The sequence below is a fragment of the Hoplias malabaricus genome, chromosome 13 (genome assembly GCF_029633855.1).
Source record: "Hoplias malabaricus isolate fHopMal1 chromosome 13, fHopMal1.hap1, whole genome shotgun sequence".
NCBI classification, from domain to species: domain Eukaryota; kingdom Metazoa; phylum Chordata; class Actinopteri; order Characiformes; family Erythrinidae; genus Hoplias; species Hoplias malabaricus.
The window spans coordinates 6,281,047-6,305,134 of record NC_089812.1 but is presented as its reverse complement, the minus strand read 5'-3'; the positions used below and the strand labels follow the sequence as shown (position 1 = coordinate 6,305,134).

At 43.2% G+C, this 24,088-nt stretch overlaps 2 protein-coding genes across 2 annotated transcripts; both read left to right on the top strand.

The window, feature by feature from the left end:
- The first annotated feature begins 520 nt into the window (after window positions 1–520).
- LOC136664943 (amine sulfotransferase-like) lies at window positions 521–4,944 on the top strand. Its single transcript, XM_066642457.1, has 6 exons — window positions 521–733; window positions 1,446–1,654; window positions 2,335–2,461; window positions 3,313–3,407; window positions 3,504–3,675; window positions 4,251–4,944. The coding sequence occupies exons 1-6, from the start codon at window positions 592–594 to the stop codon at window positions 4,364–4,366; spliced, it is 861 nt and encodes a 286-aa protein (XP_066498554.1). The 5' UTR covers window positions 521–591; the 3' UTR covers window positions 4,367–4,944.
- A 4,900-nt stretch (window positions 4,945–9,844) lies between these two features.
- LOC136665195 (uncharacterized) lies at window positions 9,845–10,393 on the top strand. The gene has a single exon (XM_066642787.1). The coding sequence runs from the start codon at window positions 9,845–9,847 to the stop codon at window positions 10,391–10,393; it is 549 nt and encodes a 182-aa protein (XP_066498884.1).
- The last annotated feature ends 13,695 nt before the right edge of the window (window positions 10,394–24,088 follow it).

Sequence of the window (24,088 nt, the reverse complement as noted above, 5' to 3'; positions counted from 1 at the left end):
GACGAAGTGTCACCGAGCTGATATCGGTCTGAAGCGAGACGAGATAAGAGGCAGTTTGCTGTGAGTCACAGGTAAATATAGCTTCGATGACATCACGTACAAGGTCATGTGTTACTAATTTGGTATACCTTCTCGGTCTAATGGAGGAACATCCACTCAGCAAGTAGCTGAGTAAATGGTTCAATTAGGAAAAATCATTCGTTTTACATAAAAATATATTTTTTAAAGTTTCATAATTCTGCAATCTTCTTCTCTGTCAAAAGATGCTTCAGTATACTTCATTTAAAGCTCTTCCTTGCATCCTTTAATATTCTAATGCAGTTATTCAAGAGCCTCTGTCAATTCTGACTTTCACTAGAAACAACCTGGAAAGTGTTTTTTAATGTTTTTTTACTTTTCAAACTTCTTCAAACATTAAAACGGGTTTGTTTTAATTGTTCAACAATTTGAATGCAACGTAACAGGTGGGTTAAGCCTAAAAATCCAAAGTCCATGTTATCTGCTTCCCCGCTGTGCGACTGTTTGCACAAGTGCTTTTCTGAGCTGCACTTGCTGAACATACTGAGAGTCCAGATCTCAGCAGCAGCTGAAATGGAGAAGCTCAATGAGTATCTTAGCAAATATAAAGGCTTTATATTCCCCACTTACATACTCTCAGTAGAGCACATCGACTCCCTCCAGAACTTCGAGATACGAGACAGTGACGTGTTCCTGGTGACTTACGCAAAGTCAGGTGAGAGCTGGTGGTGTTGGGCAGTAATTAAAGAGAGGGGTGCTGTCTGCTGATAAACTGAGCTGAGTTTAAAATGTGATTGTAACATGTTTTCATAATTATTATTATTATTATTAGATATCTTTATTTTCAGTGTTAATTGTTTGTGTAGTGAATTACACTACTGTTTCCCTCAAGGCAGACAAGGGTTCAGTACCCAGCTTGAGTAGGAATACTACACTACACCAAGAGAGTACAACTCTCACTCACTCTGGTGTGCTACTGCCTTGTGTCCAATGATTCCAGGTAAGATCTGGACTCACCATGACCCTAATCAGGATGAAGTGGTTACAGATAATGAGTGAAATGATGAACAAGAAAGATTATTACCACTTGGAAAAGAATAGTAGAACTGATTAGTGCTGATGCTGCATTAACATACTACTTAAAGCAAAAATAAATAAATAAATAAATACATTAATTCATTCATCTTTTATAACTGATTCATCTTGGTCAGGGTCACGGACATTCACTGAGTAAAAGGGAGGATACACTGACCCAGTCACTCACACACTCAGTGACTAGTGAAAATATCACACAGTCACTCGACCTACCAACATCTGTTTGGACTGTGGGAGGAAACCCACACAGACGCAGGGAGAACACATCACACTCCTCACAGACAGTGACATGAGTGCACTGTAAATATAACACCCACTGTGTTTTTAAACAGGAACCATATGGACACAGAACATCATTATGTCGATCTGTGATTCCGAGTGCACAGATGAGACTGAATTCCCCAATAATATGAAGAAGATGCCGTGGCTGGAGTATCCACAGGGAAGCATGGATTATTCCACTCGGGCTTCTCCTCGATTCTTTACCTCACACCTCAATACTGTTCTCATGCCTCCGGGGCTCAGAGAAAAGAAGCCCAAGGTAAGCAGCCACTCTAGAAGTTCTTTATAATTAAACATGATCATAAACACATTATTATTATAAACTCTTATATTCAGGGATGTTTTCCACACCTCCACTGAATTCACCCCAGTCTACAGAAAAACACAGGGAGCTCAGCTGTGTTTCTTCAGGTCACTGGGGGAGTTTGAGGCTCTGCTTCTGCATGTTGCTCCTCATAAAAAAATTATATTTCCTTTAACTGCCGCACTTTAGTAGTCAATGTGTTGCTTCTTCTTTCAGCTTTTGTGTTCTGCTAAGAACGAGACGAGCCGTTCATCCACTGTCTTCCTGCTCATTGGTTTGGTCTGCAAACATGACAGCAGCGATCTTATTGGTCGGCCTGATATTAAAACAGAAAATAGAACAGGACCTCATACAAAATGTGACACAGCATCGAAGTCGGTGTGAATACTGCTTTAGAAGTTAGTTGCAGTTTTTGCTACTCACCATCCATTTAAACCCAAAACACCATTAGTGATATTAAGTCCTGAGTTCTGAGTTCCAGACCATGTCACCCACATCTTTTCAGACCCATGGTGTTGGACTGTTCTCATAGTGGAAGGACGTACACTCTCAGTCTCAGTGTCTGCTCAGGCCTTTCACTGCTGTACAAAGTGAATTATATTACTTCTCTGTTCTTGTCTGCTGTTGAATAACAGATTGTGTACGTGGCCCGGAATCCTAAAGACTTGGCTGTGTCTTATTTCCATTTCTGTCGAGTGTGGACCAAGCTGGAAACACCCAGGAGCTTCGAGGAGTTTCTGCAGAAGTTCATTGCTGGAGATGGTGAGGATGAGTTTAAGTGTTTCTTTGTAGTTACAGCACTACAGTGACACTGATGGTGCTGGCTTGTGTGGATCAGACACAGCAGTTGCTGCTGGAGTTTTTAAACCCCTGAGTGTCACTGTGAGAATGGTCCACCAAAAAAAAAACATCCAGCTGACAGCGTCCTGTGTCCACTGATGAAGGACTTGAGGACAACCAAAACACGCTGTGCAGCGACAGCTGAGCTACTGTCTCTGACTTTAGCTTTAGCTAACTTAAAGCTGGAGCAATGAGGTAGGAGTGGATAATAGAGTGGACAGTTTGTAAGGACTCAAGCAGCAACTGCTGGGCGGCACAGTGGCGCAGCAGGTAGTGTTGCAGTCACACAGCCCCAGTGACCTGGAGGTTGTGGGTTCGATTCCCGCTCTTGGATGTTGTGGGTTCGATTCCCGCTCCGGCTGACTGTCTGTGAGGAGTTGGTGTGTTCTCCCTGTGTCCGTGTGGGTTTCCTCCGGGTGCTCCGGTTTCCTCCCACAGTCCAAAAACACACGTTGGTAGGTTGATTGGTGACTCAAAAAGTGACCGTAGGTGTGAGTGTGTGAGTGTGTGTGTTGCCCTGTGAGGGACTGGCGCCCCCTCCGGGGTGTGTTCCCGCCTTGCGCCCAATGATTCCAGGTTGGCTCTGGACCCATCGTGACCCTGAATTGGATAAGCGGTTACAGATAATGAATGGATGCATGGCAGCAACTGCTGTGTCTGATCCACTCGCACTAACACAACACACAATAATACACCACCACATCAAAGTCACTGCAGCTCTAAGAATGATCCGCCACCCAAATCATACCTGCTGTGTATGTGTGTGTCTGCAGTGGGAGGTTCTTCATGGTTTGATCACATTCGAGACTGGTACACACACAGAGACGACTTCAACATCCTGTTTCTCACGTATGAAGACATGGTCACGGTAAGACTGGCAGTGTGCTGAATGTCCAAATGTTTGTTGACACCCTTTATAATGAAATATATTTCATGATGGTGTCCCTCCATAACCTTTCCTCAGGATCTGAAGACAGCAGTGGAGAAGATGTCGCGTTTTCTCGGCCGAGATCTGGATGCAGAAGCTGTTTCACGAGTGGTGGAGAAATCCACCTTTAAAAACATGAAGAAAGACCCCAAAGCCAACTATGACTTCTTCCCGGAGGATGTTATCCAGGGAAAGTTCATGCGCAAAGGTCAGTATCCAGAAATCATACTTTGGGACGCTTCATTAATCAGAACAGTACATTCCAGCAGTGTCCTATCCCAAAAAACTGTCACAACTTTCATCAATCTGTGCAGACAACAGCACGACTATCAAAAAAAAAAAATGTTCTGATCTAATATTATTTTTCAGAGAAAGACTATATTATTATCAATTAATTATTGATAAAAGAAATCTGGATCGTGTTAAAACACATACTTGTAAAATTGAGTGTAAACGTATATTTTCATTGAGGAGACAAAACATTGTATGTCCATTTTTGTTAATTTTGTATCCTTTTTTGACAATTTTTGTTAAGAGCAAATATAAATGGGGAAACATGACCTGGACCCATTAACTCCTCTTTAAATTCAAAGTGATTTTCTCCTTCTTCTGTAATTTTGCTGTTGTGGAGATATTCAGGTTTTATCCAGAAAACTAAGAGAGATTTATATTTCTTCAGATTTTAGCTGAACTTATATCTTACATAATAATGTAATAGACCTGAGGTACGAGTGATGTATTTACTCATGTATGTGGTGTGTGTGTGTGTGTGTGTGTGTGTAGGTACAGTGGGAGACTGGAAAAACACCTTCACTGTGGCTCAGAGTGAGATGTTCGATGAGATTTATCAGGAGAAGATGAAGGATCTTCCGCTCAAGTTTATCTGGGACATAGAATGATCTCTCAGATGTTTAAAATAAAAACAATTTGGTGTCTTTTATTAATTCAATTCTTTTTCTTTTATAAAGTTCAGAGAAGTTGGTCTGTGGTGTGAATATATTAATGTCTGTTATACTCTCCATAACGAGCAGAAACATGTGTTACATTCCAGGTACAGTCTTAAAAATAAAGGAGCTACAAAAGGTTCCTTGAGCGATTCCCCGTAGAAGAACCACATTAGGTTCCATAAAACCCCCTTTTGGTAATACATCTAAATGGTTAAAGGACTTTAAGATCATGTGGTGGATTTTTAAACCTTTAAAAGTTTCTTCACACTCACACATCTCTTAAAAAAACGCGGTTCTTTATGAAACCAAAAGAGGTTCTTCTATGGCACTGCTCAAAGAACCCTTGGTGTCACCTTTATTTTAAGAATTTTAGTTTGTGTTCATCGTGGAGCAATCAACGGAAAAATGCACTCCCAGATACAACATTAGTCTTAAGGTCCAACTGTGACACTTAAACCCATTTAAAGTTTGCAGTAAATTACCTTTCTCATAGAAATGGGTCATATCTGTATTTCTGTATGATTTTTTTTTTTTTTTTTGAGAAAAATAGTATAAAACTTAAGGAAAGCACAAGCAAAGATATTTCTCTGGTTTACCTTCTTTACACTCTACCTATTTCTTCCCCTATTTCTGAGACTGTATGATGTGAAATAAGTGAAATTTGTGATAATTATTTACATTGCTCTTTTAGAGCAGTTCTACTAATGGGCAGCAGGGTTCAGTACACAACTGCATGTTACTTCCTATTTTCAGTGTTTCTCATCTCGGTAGATTTGAAAATGAGCCAGCAGTCTTCCATCACTGCTGGATGTAATGGGAAAATGCAGATTAACACCAATGAGTAATGGTTAATGATAACTAATGATTTATATTATATACACAATACATTCAGGGAATAATTGTATTAATTAATCTTGATTAAATCTTGCTAGATCATGTAGGCCTTAGTGTGCAACTAATAGACATAGTGGGGTACATACAAGACATATTGGGACCATCATGGATGCAGTGGTGGCCACAGCATACATTCTGGGACCATCATACACGTAGGAAGTTATGTCTGCTATGTTTCCACAATTGCCATAACAATTTGGGGGCTCGTCCGGGATATCTTGTGTTTCTGGTGTCTTCCGAGTGGGGGACAAAGGCGGATTGAAAGAGCAGGTCCAGCCATCCACCAGAAGCCTCCAGAGTGGGGAGGTGGCTCCGTTTCAGGCCCACCGGCATTGCTGATATTGATCTTGGCACGGGACACCAGGAGGCACACCAATTGAACCGCGCTAAAGTGTTGATAATTTTAAGTTTCCAGAGCTGACGAGCTCCTAGGGCAGAACATTCTATTGAGTAAGGTGCCTTTTGAAATATTTCGCAAGAGAGGAACATACAGATGACGTCAAAATAGTTTTTAAGGAAAAAAAAGTTTTATCCACCTGGGTTGGTATAAAAAAGCGTTTTTCTTTCAACTTTAATTAATTAATTAGTTAAATTTATGGTCCAAAAATTTACTGGCCAGCACTACAGATATGGAAGGGTGAGTCAGAAAAAGAATTCAGACACAGAACAAAATTTGAAGAAAAAAAAATAAAACAATGAATATAAAAGAAAAAAACTGATGTGTTTCTTATGTTTGCTCTACTTCTCCATGTGCTCTGGTTCCTGCTTTGGCTCCGAACTGGCTTCCTCCGAATGCACCTCCTGAGTATGGTCATCATCTGAAGATTGACTGGGACCTGGACGTGTGTCCTCAACTGATTTCACCTGCACCATCTCCCCCACCACCTGCACCTCTGTCCATTGTAGCACAGTTGACAGGACAGCCAGTGCTACTGACGCAGCTGCAGCTGCCAACGCTGACCACACAGCCACAACAACAGTTGAAGCATGCAGAAGGGGCTGTCGGGGAGACAGTTAAGATTGGAGAGACAACACAGTTTCTTCGACCACATTTCCAAAGATGACTGCCACAGACTTCAACCCAAACTGAAAAAGGAAAGAAACCACACCGTTGAGCATGAAGCTCCTTTCCCGTGATGAATTTCTACATGAACAAGTCTACATGAACTTTGGGGAGTGCTGGCAGCTCAGGTTGTTTCTCCTGTGGACTGCATGAACACTTCATAAGAGACTGAACCTGACAACAAAGGAGGCAGCAGACTGAGATGAGGGGAGCTGGACTGAGGAGTCAGAGGGGAATGGAGCATCTGGACAAGACCAGATAAGAGAACAATTTTTATTATTAAAATTAACACAAACTGATTCTTATGTTGCCATGCCTAGAATAAAGATGAAAGTAGCAAGGATAGAATTTAGCTTTTAGTAGATTCATGAGCAACCACTTTTGAGCTTCATGTTTTTCAATTAGACCTCAGCATAAGGGGTGCCTGGCCAAAGTTACATATGTAGTAACAGAGTCTTTAGGATGTTCCATGCAGACAGAAAAAAAAAAAAATTGCTCAATTAATCTCCTGAGCAGGGATTCAGGAATTTAGGGATTTAATTGAGTATTTAATATATACTGAGTCTATGTGGGGCGGCACGGTGGTGCAGCAGGTAGTGTCGCAGTCACACAGCTCCAGGGACCTGGAGGTTGTGGGTTCGATTTCAGCTCCGGGTGACTGTCTGTGAGGAGTTGGTGTGTTCTCCCCGTGTCCGCGTGGGTTTCCTCAGGGTGCTCCGGTTTCCTCCCACAGTTCAAAAACACACGTTGGTAGGTGGATTGGCGACTCAAAAGTGTCTGTAGGTGTGAGTGTGTGAGTGAATGTGTTTGTGTCTGTGTTGCCCTGTGAAGGACTGGCGTCCCCTCCAGGGTGTATTCCCGCCATGCGCCCGATGATTCCAGGTAGGCTCTGGACCCCCCGCGACCCTAAATTGGATAAGCGGTTACAGATAATGGATGGATAGATGGATGAGTCTATGTGGGCATCGATGTCTGTGTGGAGGATACAGTGTATGTCATGGTGAAACAGGCAAGTGGCTTGCTGTTATACATATGAGTGTAAGCTAAGAAAGCTTGGTTTTATCAGCAGATTTACTGTCCACTGTTAAGTCAAAATTTGTGCAATCCACTGACCTCCTTACAGACTGGGTCGATGTCATGTAAGTAGAGGACCTTCATCGCACTGTGCACATGCATGAAGGGCCTGATGAAGATTTTTTGATAAAGGATAAAGGAATTTGATGGGTTTTAAGTAAAAACTAAAGCTTGTGTATCTCTAGTGGGGAAAACTGTCACTCTGTGGCTCAGATCATACTCTCACCCTCACAAAAGCAATTGTTTAAACTGTTTGTTCAAAGGAGAAGCATATTTTTGCATTCTGACCCTCATATATCACTGTCTAAACTTCTTGAGGATGGGTGGAGAGATCTGGGTCCATGGCAGTGCAAGTCTTCCTCCTTGAATGATTGGTGGGATCATGGAGGGGGTGTGAAAATTAAAGTTGAAAAATTCTGAAGTGTTCTGCAGCTAATACACAGCTGTGGTTTCTGTTTTCTCAATTGACATGAACACACACACAAACCAAAGCTGTGTATGGGTTTCAGTTCCTCCTGAGGATCTGGCTGCAGTCCCAGACTGCTTATATGCAAAGAGCATATATAAAGTTGGGGATGATGATATGCGCCCGACCTGTAATAGTTAATCCTAAAAGTGACTATCAACCGAAAAAGCCACTGAAGCACGTCACTATTGATCACATCAGTGTTCAATTCGCTCGTCACTGCTGGTGTGATTGTTCTCTCCCCTAAATCAGCGGTTCATACCCTAATTTATTTGATGAAGAATAATAAATTTTAGTGCTTCAGGGAATCTGAAGAGTGGAGATTTGTGTAAGACCTGCAGGCAGTAAATTCTGGGATTAATCATGAGATTCATCCACCCTCTCCAAAAGTTCCAAATCAGCACATAGTCTTATCCCAGGTACCTGTTAAACCTGTTAACAGCACTTATTTTTTGTGATTGATTTAGTGAATGCATTTTTCAGCATTCCGGTGCACCCAGAAATCCAGTACTGGTTGGCATTTTTATTTAAGGGTAAATTGTGGAGGTGGACCTGATTGCTTCAGGGTTATCTAGAATCACTGATCGTTTTTAATGCAGCCCTTAAGGCTGATTTGAGGATTTCTTTTTGCAAGAGGCAGTGCACATCTTCAGTACGTAGATTATTTGTTGGTGTGTTTGCCTGATGCTGAAGCGTGTCGTGAAGATAATGTTGCATTTTTGTGTTCTCATGGGGTTATAAGTGCACAGGTGCATATTTCTCCAGCAAAACTGGTGATCCTAGCTTCTAGAGATATCATGGTGTTAAAAAAAATGTTTTTGATATTGGTGGTTCAACATGAGGTGTTAATGATTTTTGTTAGTACAGGATACATCGTTTCGTTCCCCAGTCTAGTCTGTCTCTGTGATAGTTTAGTTTCATTTCGTGTTGTGTTGTTTCTACTGTTACCTGTCTTTGTTTTGTTATATCTTTTGTTAAATTAAACTGTCCGTGTTTTAGCAAGTGCGTCCGCCTCCGTCAGTCCGCCCCGTGACCATGACACTACTTAGTGTTACAAAATTCTAAAGCCTGCTCCGGACTACCCTTTTAAGAGATGTGCAATTCGCCGGGCTCCATTTCGAACAGGCCCTAAAGATCCTGTGGAAGAGGCTTTAAGAGCGGCCTCAGAATGGAGTCGACGGCTTCAGCTCGGGCCCGGCGCGGTTCCTGATCCCCTAACAGAGGACTCGATTCAAGAGTCGACGGATTACTCCAGTTTTAAGCGTAAGAATCGCCGTAAGAAAGCGCTGGAGTGACCCCGTCGATGGTAGATTACCCCCTCAGGTCCAGGGAAATTTTTGGTGGGGGGTTGAGGGTTGGGGCTGTTAGCCTCCATCCTCAGGACAAGAAAGAGGAGGCTAACAGGGGCACACCTCTGGGGGATCCATGGTTGATGACATCCCTCATGAGTGTGCCTGCCAAACCCCCTAAACCCTCTACAGCTCCAACGCGAGCCCGGTGAGCAGCACAGTCCCCTGTCTCCGTGGACGTCGTCGCAGGGCCCCCTGCCTCCGTGGACGTCGTCGCAGGGTCCCCAGCTCCCAAGCACCCCTCTGCACTCCCTCCTGACCTCCAGGAGAAGCTTACAAGCCTCTTGGCGCGTCTGCAGGCCACCTTGAAGGCGGCATCTGCCGCTCCTGTCATCGTGAACGCGGCTCCCTCAGCCGCTCCTATCCCTGTGAAGGCGGCTCCCTCTGCCGCTCCTGTCTCCGTGAGCGCGGCTCCAGCTGTTCCTGTCTCCGTGAGCGCGGCTCCAGCCGCTCCTGTCTCCGTGAGCGCGGCTCCAACCGCTCCTGTCTCCGTGAACACGGCTCCAGCCGCTCCTGTCTCCGTGAGTGCGGTGCCCGCCGCTCCTGTCTCCGTGATGGCGGCGCCCGCCGCTCCTGTCTCCTTGATGGCGGCGCCCGCCGCTCCTGTCTCCTTGATGGCGGCGCCCGCAGCACCTGTCCCCGTGAAGGCGGCACCAGCCACTCCAGTCTCCATGAACGCGGCTTCCACCACTGCTCCTGTCTCCGTAAACGCGGCTAACCCAGCCGCCCCTGTCCCCGTGAAAGCGGCTAACCCAGCCGCTCCTGTCCCCGTGAAGGCGGCTTCCACAGCCGCTCTTGTCTCCAAGAAGTCGTCCACCCTGGCCGCTCGTGCTCCTGAAAAAGCGGCTTCCTCAGCTGTTCCTGTCTCCGTGAACACGGCGCCCGCCACTCCTGTCATCGTGAACGCGGCTTCCTCAGCCGTTCCTGTTCAAGTAAAGGTGGCTTCTTCAGCCGCTCCTGTCACCATTAACGCGGCCCCCGCAGCTCCTGTCACCATGAACGCGGCGCCCCCAGCCGCTCCTGTCTCCATGAACGCGGCTTCCACAGCCGCTCCATTCACCGTGAAGGCGGCGCCCACCGCTCCAGTCACCATGAAGGCACGTGCTCCAGCGACGGCGACGTCCTCAGCCTAACTAACGTCCTCAACTAACATTGCCTCAGCCCCCGTGACTATGGCTACGGCCGTTTCTGCCCCTGTGACTGTGGCTACGGCCATTTCTGCCCCTGTGACTGTGGCTACGGCTGTTTCTGCTCCTGTGACTGTGGCTACGGGCATTTCTGCCCCTGTGACTGTGGCTTCGGCCGCTCCTGGTCATGTCAGTAGGTCGGCCCCTAGGACTTCGGGGCCGATCCCTAGAGCGGTGCCCAGGCTGGCTTCTTGGACAGCCCCACAGACTTTGGCCAGTCCTGGGCACCCCCATTTTGTCTTGGTTCCCCTGTCTGTCCCTGTCCTGGTTCCTGTCCCTGTCCTCGTCCCTGTACCTGTGTCTACATTTGTCTCTGTCCCAGTTCCTGTCACTGTGTTCATGTCTGTCCCCGTAAACGTCTTGGTTCCTGTACCCCTGCCAAGTCCTGTCCAGTCCCCTGTTAGTCCTGTCCAGTCCCCGTTTCAACCCTCTGTCCTGTCTCAAGTCCAGTCTCCTGTTCATTCACAGCACACAGTCCTGTCACCTGTCCTGCCTCATGTCCAGTCCCCGTATCCATCCAATGTTCAGTCACCTGTCTTGTCCCCTGTCCAGTCATCTGCCCATGTCCAGTCTTCTGTCCCCAAACCTGTTCAGTCCTCTGTCTTTTCACAGTTCCTATCCAATATGCAACCCCCTGTCTCCAGTCAAGTCTCATGTGTCCACTCCCGTCCTGTCCAGTCTGTTCCAGTCTCTTGTTCAGTCTCCTGTTGCCCCCCTTTGTCAGTCTCCTGTCATGTCCCATGTCCCATCTCATATATCCGGTCCTGTCGTGTCCCCAGTTCCTGTTTCTGTTCCTGTCTCGTCTTGAGTCTTGTTTTCCTGTGCCAGCTCCTGGGGGGCTTAGGAGTACGCGCCCCGGGAGTTGAGCGTTCAGGGGGGGGCATCTGTCACGCCCTCATCCTGTCAGGTCTGTTGTCCCCGCCATGTGCTTTATATGCACATGGCTTTGTCTGTTATTGTCCGTGTCTCCACCCTTGTCCCGCCTTTGTTCCGCCTCCTCGTCTGTGTCATTTGTTAACCTGCCCCCTCGTTATCTGTCCAGGTGCATCTTGTCTGTGTCTGGTATTTAAGCCCCCTTGTCTCACATTCTGTTTGTCGAACATTTCACCTTTGTTTTGTCGTGTTCCCAGTTGTGTTGTGTCTCCTTTCTCCTTGGTTGTTCCTTATTCAGTTATCTCGTTTCCGATCATCGTTTCGTTCCCCAGTCTAGTCTGTCTCTGTGATAGTTTAGTTTCATTTCGTGTTGTGTTGTTTCTACTGTTACCTGTCTTTGTTTTGTTATATCTTTTGTTAAATTAAACTGTCCGTGTTTTAGCAAGTGCGTCTGCCTCCGTCAGTCCGCCCCGTGACCATGACACTACTTAGTGTTACAAAATTCTAAAGCCTGCTCCTCATACAGGATGATGGAGAGCCTCATGATTTTTGACAGCCATCTCTCAGGTCTGCTCGAGACCTGTTTTAAAGGACATTCCAATTGCTAACGCTGATCTTAATTTGTTTGTCGATGGGTTAGCGTCCCATAACACTTGTGGAAAGAACCAAGTTGGTTTGGCTGTTGCGTATCTGCATGAGTGTTTGTGTGCTGGCAGGTTGCCAGTTTCATTCTCAGCTCAAGCACCTGAATCGGTGGCTCTGACAGAGGCCTGTAAACTGGCTGTTCATGATTCTTGAATGCTCTGGTAATACAGGAAGTTTTTTACATTCACAGGGAAACACATTGCACATCACACATTAGTGGCAGCACTATTAAACGCAATCCTGTTGCCAAAAGCTGATGCTGTGATTAAATGCCAGGCTCACACAAAAGACACTTCAGAAGTGGCACGAGGATATGCTTTTGCAGATGCAGCAGCAAAAAAAAAACAAAAACAGCTGGAAATGACCCAATGTTTTTCCTTTTTCAGGAAACCTGTTCCGGAACCCCAACCTCTCACACTCTCACACACAGAACTAACATTGCAGCCCTCAGAGGCAGAGCGTTCTGCTTGGCACAAAGCAGGCTGTGTATTCAAAGGCAGAATGTGGCAAGCTTTTGATGGTAGGCTTTGCCTACCCTTTGTTTATTTTCCCTATTTTGCAAAATTGTCCCATGGGAAAGGAGGAAGTGCAACAATCAAAAGCAAGCTTCAGAAATGTTGTGTGTAAACAGGGCTCAATTGGGTGCAGGCGTTACCACTGGTATTAATGTATATGCGCATGCAAAACAGAACCAGAACTGGTTTAACACCTTTTGAAATTGTGTTTGGCAGGCCACCAAGATGGGGTTTGGATCCACCAGGCCACGTGGACGACGTGGGACTCTTGGAAGACCACATGTTGTCCTATTGTAAGAAATTACTAACAATCCTACGCTCTGTTCACTCAAGGCAGCAGCAGCTCTGCTCGAACCATCTGAGGGGAAGTTTCACTCCTTGAAACAGGAGACTGGGTGGTGATAAGAGATCACAGGCCTAACCATTGGAAGCAACAGCGGAGGTTGGGTCCATTCCAAGTCCTGCTGACTACGGAAACTGCGGTGAAGGTCGAGGGACACACACCTTGGATCCACGTGACACACTGCAAGAAGGCACCAACCTTACAGAGGGACGACGGTGACGCCGTGAAGCAAGAATGAATGTTTACCAACTGTTAATCATTTGGCTGATGTTGTTGGCACCAGCATTGACTAGGCCATTTCAAGGTTCAGGCTATCCCAGCGACGCCATCCGATCAGGTATAAATCTTTGGCATCAAAAAGCTAAATATGCTGTTACAACAGCCACAAATTCATCATGTTATGTGTGTATGGGTGCTTGGGAAGTTCCCATTATCATGTCGTTTCTTTACAGTGCTTCCACTTGTGCCAAATACATGAGGGAAATGCATCCAGATCCATTAAAGATGCTTACTTCAGGGGAATAATAGTAAAATGTGTAAGGATATAGACATCCTAGATCAGTCAATAAAGGGAGGCTATATGTGTCCTAGAGATTGTGTTCTCGCAGCTGTCTCAAAAACATCCAATTATTCAGTTATACATCGTGAATGTCCCACATGGCTTAAATCTTTCTTAATGTTATCCCCTACAGGGATGATTGAAAACCCAGATGATTATGTTGACAATTTGAACGCTCCCTATGAGTGTTACACCAGAAACTTGTCAAAAGACATAATGTGTATCGTAGCGAACCGCTTGTGCCCTTGCGCGATAGAAGTGGGACATTTTCCAGGGTGCTGCTCCATCATATGGGTGGTTGATCAAAATCAAAAAGTGTTTCAACTGGGGTCTGATTACGCAACTACATTTCAGAACATGTATACTCTCTATCCCCCACGTTATACGCACTTGGTGACTCAACGGAGACCAAGGGCTGACATTTTTTGGCGGTGTGGTAATGGAGGTCATCTTAGATAGACCCTTCCTTTAAATTAAACAGGTACATGTGCACTTGTCATGTTGGCAGAGCCGACACTTATTTTTCCTGAATTAAAATTGTCTGACCTTCTCACTAAAAAGGTGATTCGCAGGGCCAAGAGAAATTTCATGGGGGACTGTTTTATTTACTCAGCATATAGGCATTCCACGTGGATGGCATGGTTTGATTCCTATTTTGGCAAATGGGGAGCATTGGGGCTGAAACTGGCGGTCATGGTGGTAATTTCTCTAACTAATCAGATGTTGTATTATTCCCTGTATCAGAATTCTGATCATCAAAACTATTGAGCGTTCTTTTACATTCAGTATGGTGAGTGCAGACGTGTACATGGAGCTTCACCCTGCAGCCTCTGGTTGCATGAACAATCCACTGGATGAAATGCCTCTTGAAATGCCCCCGCCAATCTATGCCTCATTGGAGCATGACTCCTCTGGTGATGAGGAGTAAATCTTTACATTGAGAATCAAGTTTCATTTAATAATGCTGATTTCAAGCTGATTTTATGATTTTATGGTTTTAAGTAATCAATAGATTTGATCATTTGACATGTAATCATATCACTTGTAATCATTCAGTATGTTAACCTTTTTTTAGTGCATGTGTTATGATGCCTAGACTGAAAACTTAGCTAGTCTATGGTTGATGTTACCTTTTGCATTTTCTTTTAGCCATATTATGATTAAAAGTTTTCATATATGATGTTTTTAAATCATAAAAAGGGAGGAATGGGAAAACGCAGAATAACACCAATGAGTAATGGTTAATGATAACTAATGATTTATATTAATGACACAATATATTCAGGGAGTAATTGTATTGATTAATCTTGATTAAATCTTACTAGATTATGTAGGCCTTAGTGTGCAGCTTAGTGTGTGGACCTGAAGGGACTTGTTACATTGTGTTACTGTGACACAGGAGATAGCGGAGACTGGGAAGAGGCTGCTGAGATTAAAAGGGGAGTCTAGATAGAGTGGAAGAAAGTCAACAAACTGAAAGACATCCCTCACCGTCTGCAACCATTTTTCCTGACAGTAATAAACTAGGAGATAATGGGGCACCAATAAGGGAATGTTTGGGTTGATGGAACGAGAGATGATGTAATAACGCCCAAATGGCACACATGATGGTGTACGTGACTGGGGTCCTATATATACTGCATGATTTTTTTCAATAAAAGGAGAGATTAGAGAGAATGCTTGACTCTGTGTCTTTGTTTCTCTGATTTCTCCTCGGGCCTGAGAACTGGTCTTCCTTCCTGGTTGCACTTAGACAATTGCCATAACAGTGGGACCATAAGAGACATATAGGGGACATAGAAGACATCGTGGGACAATAATAGACATAGTGGGGTACATAGAAGACATAGTGGGACCATCATGGATGCAGTGGTGGCCACAGCAGACATACTGGGACCATCATGCACGTAGGAAGTGATGTCTGCTATGTTTCACAATACTTTTCTTATAGAACAGTTATGTCTTCTATGTCCCCCACAACATTGTGAGACAATTATGGACATACAATGTTATCTACGTCCCACTATATGTCTTATGCTCCCAATATATCTTCTATGTCCCCCACTATGTTCATGATGGTCCAACAATGTCTTCTATGTCCCACTACATATTGTATGCTCCCAATATGTATTTTATGTCACCCACTACATCCATGATTGTCAAACTATGTCTTCTATGTCCCCACTGCATCCATGAAGGTCCAACTATGTCTTCTATGCCCCCCACTATGTCCATGATGTCCCACTATGTCTTCTATGTCCCCCACAACCTCCATGATGGTCCCATTATGTATTCTATGTCCCTAACTATGTCCATGATGGTCCCACTATGTCTTCCATGTCCCCCACTATGTCCATGATTGTCCCACTATGTCTTCCATGTCCCCCACTATGTCCATGATTGTCCCACTATGTCTTCCATGTCCCCCACTTATGGTGGGTCTTATGGTCCTACCATGTCTACTATGTCCCCAATACATCTCTCATTGTCCTTCTATGTCTTCGATGCCCCCCATTATTTTTGTCATGGTCCCACAATGTCTTCTATGTCCCCACCAATGTCTCTATATGTTCCCACTGTATCTTCTAATTCCCCCCACTACTTCCATGATGGTCCCACGTTTTTTCTGTCCCCCACTATGTCCATGATGGTCCCACTATGTCTTCCATGTCCCCCACTATGTCCATGATGGTCCCACTATGTCTTCCATTTCCCCCACTATGTCTCTTATGGTGGGTCTTATGGTCCTACCATGTCTACTATGTCATCAATACATCTCTCATTGTCCCACTATGTCTTTGATGCCCCCCATTATTTTTGTCATGGTCCCACAATGTCTTCTATATTCCGCACTACAACTCTTATTGTCCCACAATGTCTTCTATGTCCCCAACTATGTCTCTATATGTTCCCACTGTATCTTCTAATTCCCCCCACTATTTCCATGATGGTCCCACCTTTTTTTCTATGTCCCCCACTATGTCCATGATTGTTCCACTATGTCTGTTATATTCCCCAGTGCATCCATGATGGTCCCACTATGTCTACTATGTCTCCCACTACGTCTCTCATGGTCCCACTATGTCTTTGATGTCACCCACTATGCCTTTCATGGTTCCACTATGTCTTTGAAGTCCCCCACTACAACTCTTTTTGGTCCCACTATGTCTGCTATGCCCCCTACTACATCTTTTTTGGTCCCAGTATGTCTTCTGTCCCCCACTGTATCTCTTATGGTCCCATTATGACTCTTATGGTCCCACTACATCTTCTATGTCACCAAAAACATCCATAATGGTCCTACTATGTCTTCTATGTCCCCACAAAATCCATGACCGTCCCACTATGTCATGTATGTTCCCCCTTATATCTCTTCATTCATTCATTCATTCATCATCTGTAACCCTTTTCCAGTTCAGGGTGGTGGCAGGTCCAGAGCCTACCCAGAATCACTGGGCACAAAGCAGGAACGCACCCTAGATGGAGCACCAGTCCTTCACAGTGTGCCACACACTTACACCTACGGAAACTTTTGAATCGCCAATACACCTACCACATATTTTGGACCATTTTGGGGCCATGGGAGGAAACCAGAGCACCCAGAGAAAGCCCATGCAGACATGGAGAGAACACACCAAACTCCTCACAGTCACCCGTAGTGTGAGTCAAACAAAAAGTTGGAATCACTACATTTTTTTACAATGTAAAACTGTAAAAATATACATACACAGAACAAAATGAAAAGTGCAGATTTGAATGCACTTCAATAAAATATTTGCTCAGAACATTTGTTTACTTTTGCTTTTCTCAGAGATTTGTCTGAGCACGTCTTTAAAAGGCATATGAAATTCATGGGCAGGGAACGCAAATCATTTTTGAAAGAATGCAAAATATTTTTCCCTTGTCACTTTAAGGGCTCCATATAATTACGTCCTTAAATTTAATAGTTGTTTATCTCAAGGTACTCTTTGAGCTGTATAGTACACTATCTGAACTTAGCAACAGAGGACCAACAGAGTACCAACAGAGGACCACCAGAGGTCCAACAAAGGACCACCAGAGGACAAACAGAAGACCACCAGAGGACCACCAGGGGACCAACACAGGACCACCAGAGGGCCTGCACAGGACCAACAGAGGACCAGCACAGGACCAACAGAGGACCACCAGAGCACCAGAGGACCAAAAAAGGACCAGCACAGGACTAACAGAGGACCAACAGAGGACCAGCACAGGACTAACAGAGGATCAACAGAGGACCACCAGAGGACCACCAAAGGACCAGAAGAGGACCAACATGGGACCACAAAAGCACCAGAGGACCACCAGAGGGCCAAAAGAGGACCACCAGTTGACCAACAGGGGACCACCAGAGGACTACCAGAGGACCAGCACAGGGCCAACAGAGGACCAGTACAGGACCTGCACCGGACCAACACAGGACAAACAAAAAAAACAGCACAGGACCAACAGAGGACCAGCACAGAACCAACAGAGGACCAATAGAGGACCAGCAGAGGACCAACAGAGGACCAGCACAAGACCAACAGAGGACCACCAGAGGACCAACACAAGACCAACAGGAGGACCAAAACTGGACCAACAGAAGACATACACCAGACCAACAGAGGACCAGCACAGGACCACCAGAGGACCAGCACAGGACCACCAGAGGACCAGCACAGGACCAACAGAGGACCAACACAGGACCAACAGAGGAACACCAGAGGACCAGCACAGGACCAATAGAGGACCAACACAGGACCACCAGAGTACTATACCTTAATCCATTGATTTAAGTGCACTTGGTTTACTATGCAGTGTGAGGGATTATGTCCTTCTCTACATATTCTACATAGAAACAGCTTTGTCATCTAAAGTCACTACATTTAATATGACACGTAGCTTACTGAATTTCCAAAAGCTTTTTAATTAAGAAAAAATGGTTAGAACAATGAGAAATCACTGTTCGACTCCTTCCTCATTTCCACTGTTCTACTGAATTAACTCTGCTTTCTTGTATAGGACTGCCCTCTACTGATCTCCCACTGTAGTCACTTGCCACTTTGGGAATGTGAGGCATAGATAGGAGGTTTGTGCTACTTTGCTGCAGCCATAGCTTCTACTATTCTGCAAAGGCTTTATTGTAAACATTGAAACAATGCTGTGAGAATCTGAAAGCAGTGGATGTTAGTTTTAGCTCACATGTACAAGGTTTAGCTGAATCCCTCCATAAAATATAATTCCAATGCTTCAGAGCAGTGAAATGCTTTACACTCTAGCTAACAGGTGTGCTTTCAGGGATTTTGAGCCCCATGAAAATATATTGAACTGGGCCACATCAACCTGCTCCCCAGGACATACCAACCCTGAAAATATAACCCTCACAGGTCTAACCATTTTTATTAACTGTCTTGCCCTCTTTAGTGCTTTCTTTCTTCCCTATTTAAAACATATTTTCTTTGCACACATACACATGCACAGGCACACACAGACCTACACACATACTCACAGACAGCTACCCATACAGTTATCATAGCACTAACATAATGCTGGTATACTCATTTGACACCTTGCCTGCAGGGCAGGACAAAGGCTGGCATTGTGTACCATTGATTTACTGCTCACTCCTTTTCCTCTGTGGACTCACACCTTGGCTGATAAAAGGACAATAACATGAAATGACTCATGTGCAAACACACACAGTGATCACATCTCTCCTGCTCCAGAAATGACTGGACCCTGTAGTTAACTTATTTCTAGGCAGCATGTAGTAGATACATTAACACGAATGCAAAAAATAGATGTCCATTTATGTACTTAGTCTAAGAAACTGAAATGCTTAGCAAATTTTGCTATCTATCAATTCCATGATTCTTTAGCAATGTGTAATTTTTCTTGGGGACAAATAGGCTGTTCAGTCAGGCTAGACTATATCTTCCTATTTGTACTTGTTACTGCATTGTGGAAATATTTATTTTTTGTGCCTCTGAAACTTAATTCAATGTTGTTCATTCAAGCTTATTATATCTTATTAGTGATACAGAACACTGCTTTAACACAATAAAATCTGTAAGTATAGCAATATGAATATCTGGATTTCTAGGCACCTATCTAGTAATTAAGATAGATAGAGTGGTATTGGTACTCGGTATCAGCAGATACTTCAACATGAAATATCGGTATCTGTATTGGAAGGGAAAAAGTAGTATCTGTGCATCCCTAGTGTAAATCCATGAAAAAGTAGCATAAAGGTTAAAATGGACCTTAATTTACTTATGATCCAGAGGAGATAATACATAAAATGTCATTAGAGGGTTTTGTGTTTGAATGAAATGTATTGTATTTGTATTTAAATTCATACAAATATAAGGAACACGATGTAAAGGATTTAAAAAATGTTAAAAAATAAATATTAATAAAAAAAGGGCTACAATATTGTTTCCTATAGCTGGAAATAAATGCTGTATAAAGACTGATACTGACTCTACTATTGGTTAGCATGTGTTAGAGTGTCAGAAGCCAGTAAACCCATTCACTTCATGACTGAGCTGTTGCTACCATGGAGATTCCAGTAAATGGGGAATGTTTTGGGAGCTTTTTACTTGTGTCATATGTGTTCTTCATGAACAGTCTGTTGTCCTCTGTAGCCTTTACAGAGTCTTGTTTAAGACAGTGGAACAAAGCGTATGTGAGTATATGCTCTTTTTGGAACATTTGGGGCTGTAGATGTGTGTAATGTAGCAGTGGAGATTACTCTGGATTAGCTCAATGTAGGGACAACATTTAGGACAATATGTCTATTGTTTTTGGAGTACCACCTGAACTTGAACTTTTGCAGGTGTGAATGCATCTGAGGGCTGGTGGCAGACATAACTTTTAGTACACAACACTCCAGAAATATCTCCTTGTATAACTTCCTATTAGACAGGTGTGAATTTATAGTACACAGACAAGTGAGTGCCTGTTTCCCATGCCTGCCCTTCTTCCTTCAGCCATATTTTCTTTCAGCCATATTTTTTTTCTATGAAATATTTGAAAAAATGTATGCATTCAAAGATTCCTCATCCACTGTAAAACCTGACGAGTTAAGTGAACTCAAACTATTGCCTTAAACAATTTAAGTTTAATAACTCAATCATTTGAGTTGAAATAACACCCTGAACTGAGTACAAACAACTCACTAGTAACTATGTTAAGTTCACATTACTTAAAATCACAAGTTCTTAAAATCACAGTGTTTCTTTATAAACACTGAAGCTGCAGAGCTCTCACTGTCCAGCTGCTGTCATGAGAGCTGACGGGAAATGTTCACAGATGAACAAAAAAACCTACTCATGTTTTTCTGGCAGTAAGAGGCTCATAAAAACTTCAAACAACCTCTTCTGGCAGTTCCAAGTCCTCAGGTTGAAAGAAATTGCAAATAATATGTTTTATACTTCTTTTCCCAAGCCAGCTGGGAGACATTATGAAGGAGTGTATAGTTGAATTATGGCTCCCTCCACTTGGCAGTGCAGAACAGTGCAGCCTACATGAGCAGCTGGTGGTTGGATAGAGCTATTCTTGTGAAAAAACAAAATAAAAAAAAACCTCAGGAATTGGCTCTTTAGGGTTTGTGTTTCTTGCACATATGTAAGGTGCATGTCACACGAGGCATCAGCAGCAGATTTTTGGGGGTTTTTCTTGTATGAATGAGTCAATTGAGCAGGCCGGAAACTGGCAGAATGTGCCGGAAACCGCCGTCCAGATGTGGCCCTGCCGCTGCTGGAGGGTGAGGAGGAGGGCAGGCAGCTGGAATGGTTAGGTGGCCCAGCTCTTCTGACTTTGCTTACACTCTCCAGTGTTCTACAAGGTTTAAATTCCGCCCCCCAAATAAACCTGCTACATTTTAGTTAATGCCAACATTATAAATCTTATATATAATACTTATTCTTATGTAAGTGTATTCCACTTGATTTTAATAATGTGCCAATAAATAAGATACTCTAAGGTATGCTGTTGTTCATTAAATGCACAAAGCCTTTAAAATGGCCTTGAAATGTACAACAGTGTTCTTTAAGTCCAATTCACTCATCAGGGTCTTGGTGGGTCCAGAGCTTGCCCAGAATCATTGTATATTTTATGTCTAATGAAAAGCCTAATTAAACCTGTTACACCTGGGTATTACATTACAACATTGCAATAACATTGGACTGTAATATGGTATAATTATCTTCTCTAAGTTAAATGACCAAAACAGGACAAAAAAATCCATCCATATCAATAGCGTTTCCAAAATTCTGTTTTGAAAATTCTCCAACGCTTCCACTTCCCTGGTTCTATATCAGTGCTAAGTAGTAACAATGAATCAAACACCTTGATTCCATATTATTTCATTATTATTAGCATGAGTATAGGACTAAATAAGAATGCTGTAAAACCACACTGACCAGAGAGGAAAGGATTATGAAAACAGAAATTGTAAAATAAGGAAAATGCACATGTGAATTAATTGTTAAATGCCCTAGCAGATATACAAAGTGCAGAGGCTCAGTTACAGCTGAAAATTAAATGCAGACCACACATGCAAATTATTTGACCAAACACAACTTTTTTTAAGATTTAGTCTAACAGAGCCAGACATATATCTTATAATCTACGATAGGAGACAACCTATTGGATTTTATTTGTCCTTTTGTAAATATACATTGAAATTTCAAATGCCTAACCAGCTTCAAGAATCAGCCAGATCACACCCTCTAAAACCAATTTCTAAATTATTCTAGTCCAAGCTGACTGCAGTAAATATCACATACAAAACACCAGCTAGCAAAACCTGCTAATCGTTGAATAGAAGTGTAATAGCCATATTTAATCAAATTATATATGTTTCAATTGAATTAGTTCTTAGGCATGAAAACCTGAAACTAATCCAGATCTGTTTTCATTGCCTACATTATTCAGACTTAACAGGAATGGACTTTAACCCCTCTGTTTTTTTTTTTTTTTTTCTTTTACAATTGCAGGTCCGGTGCTTGTTCAGCAGGTGTGGACTCCTCCTCCAGGCCTCTGGGGTTTTGGGCTTGATGTGGGAAGGAGGACGGGGAGGAGTAATGGCTGTCTTTCTGTTTTTTCACTACACATGAAAGAGCTCTGAGACCACTCTTGGCCCAACTCAAACACTGGCGTGGTTTCAGTGAAAACATGACATTACGCTGACTTTAAGGTGGAGAATGGTAACCTCCAGCTCAATAACATGTTCCCACAGTTTCTCCATTTTTTTATTGCTGCTTCAGTTCTCTGGAGCAATCCCACAGAAGAACCACCTTCTGTAATGTTCTGCATAGAATCTTACAGTTAATGAAGGAGCCATATAAGATTCTGAGTGTAATTTACATCAAATGTTAATTAGTAATGACCATCTAGTTTAACATTGGTAGTTTACAGATATTAGTAACAATTGTACACAGGATGCAACAATGTTGTTATATTACACACCAATAAACTATAACAGTATCCTTGTTTCTACACTCACTGTCTATTCTGAGAGTACTAGTGTTTACTGAAAGATAAAGAGTTAAAGAAAGTGCTGTGAACTGAGCATCCAACTATGAAGGGCAACTGCATTCCGTACACATTGTAGAAGCCCTGGGAATTGCCTTTTGGTCAAATATGGACAAATCCAAATTGGGATCAAGCTAAGTGTTCAGCTCCTCCATTGTCCACTGCATGCAAGTACATATACATTCCTTCACATCTTATTTCTTGTTGTAGATCACTGATTGCCTAATTTGCTTAATCACTGACCATCTAATACTATAGATTCAGGATGTAGGAATTTACTGTCCTCAGGATGATGCTGTAGCCCTAAAATTCAGACTGTTTAGCTTAACTACCTAACTAAATAAATAATAAATAAATAAAAAAAACATAAATAAAATGCAGAAGAATTACCAAAGAAAAGGACATTCAAATATTTCAAATCATAGCAAAGACCCTTACAAAACATTACCAGCAGGATATTCTGTGTGCCATGTTAGCCCATGTCTGAATAAAGCATGTCATTTTCCAGATAATTCACAGTGAATTTGTAGTGTGCCTCCTGAATTTGCTACACTGGAGAAGGCCCATGGCAGTCAGGTCTGGATATATTCCAGAGTTCATATGTGAAAACATCTTGTAGAGTTGAAAAATGTATTGGAATTGTCCATAACAATTTCTCTACAACATATACCTAACTCTCATTAATCAGAGAAAAGCTAGGCTACACTGACTAATTGAAACATTGATTTTAATTGGGTTTTAGCTTGCCCACTCCAGGGTTTGCTCCCACCTTGCACCCAATGATTCCAGGTAGACTCTGGACCCACCGCAACCCTGAACTGGATAAGGGTTACAGATAATGAATGACTGGATGAATGAATGAATAAATGAATGAATGGGATTCAGCATGTTCCACCAACCCAATGTGTTTCTCTGGGTCCTACGTGTCTTTCTTGCCATTTCTCAAGAAAATCTGCCACAAAATACAAAACTTTTGGGGATTTTGTCTCTTCCAGCAAGGTTATTATATTCATTCATTATCTGTAACTGCTTATCCAATTCAGGGTCACGGTGGGTCCAGAGCCTACCTGGAATCATTGGGAGCAAGGGGGGAGAACACACCAACTCCTCACAAACAGTCACCCAGAGTGGGAATCGAACCCACAACCTCCAGGTCTCTGGAG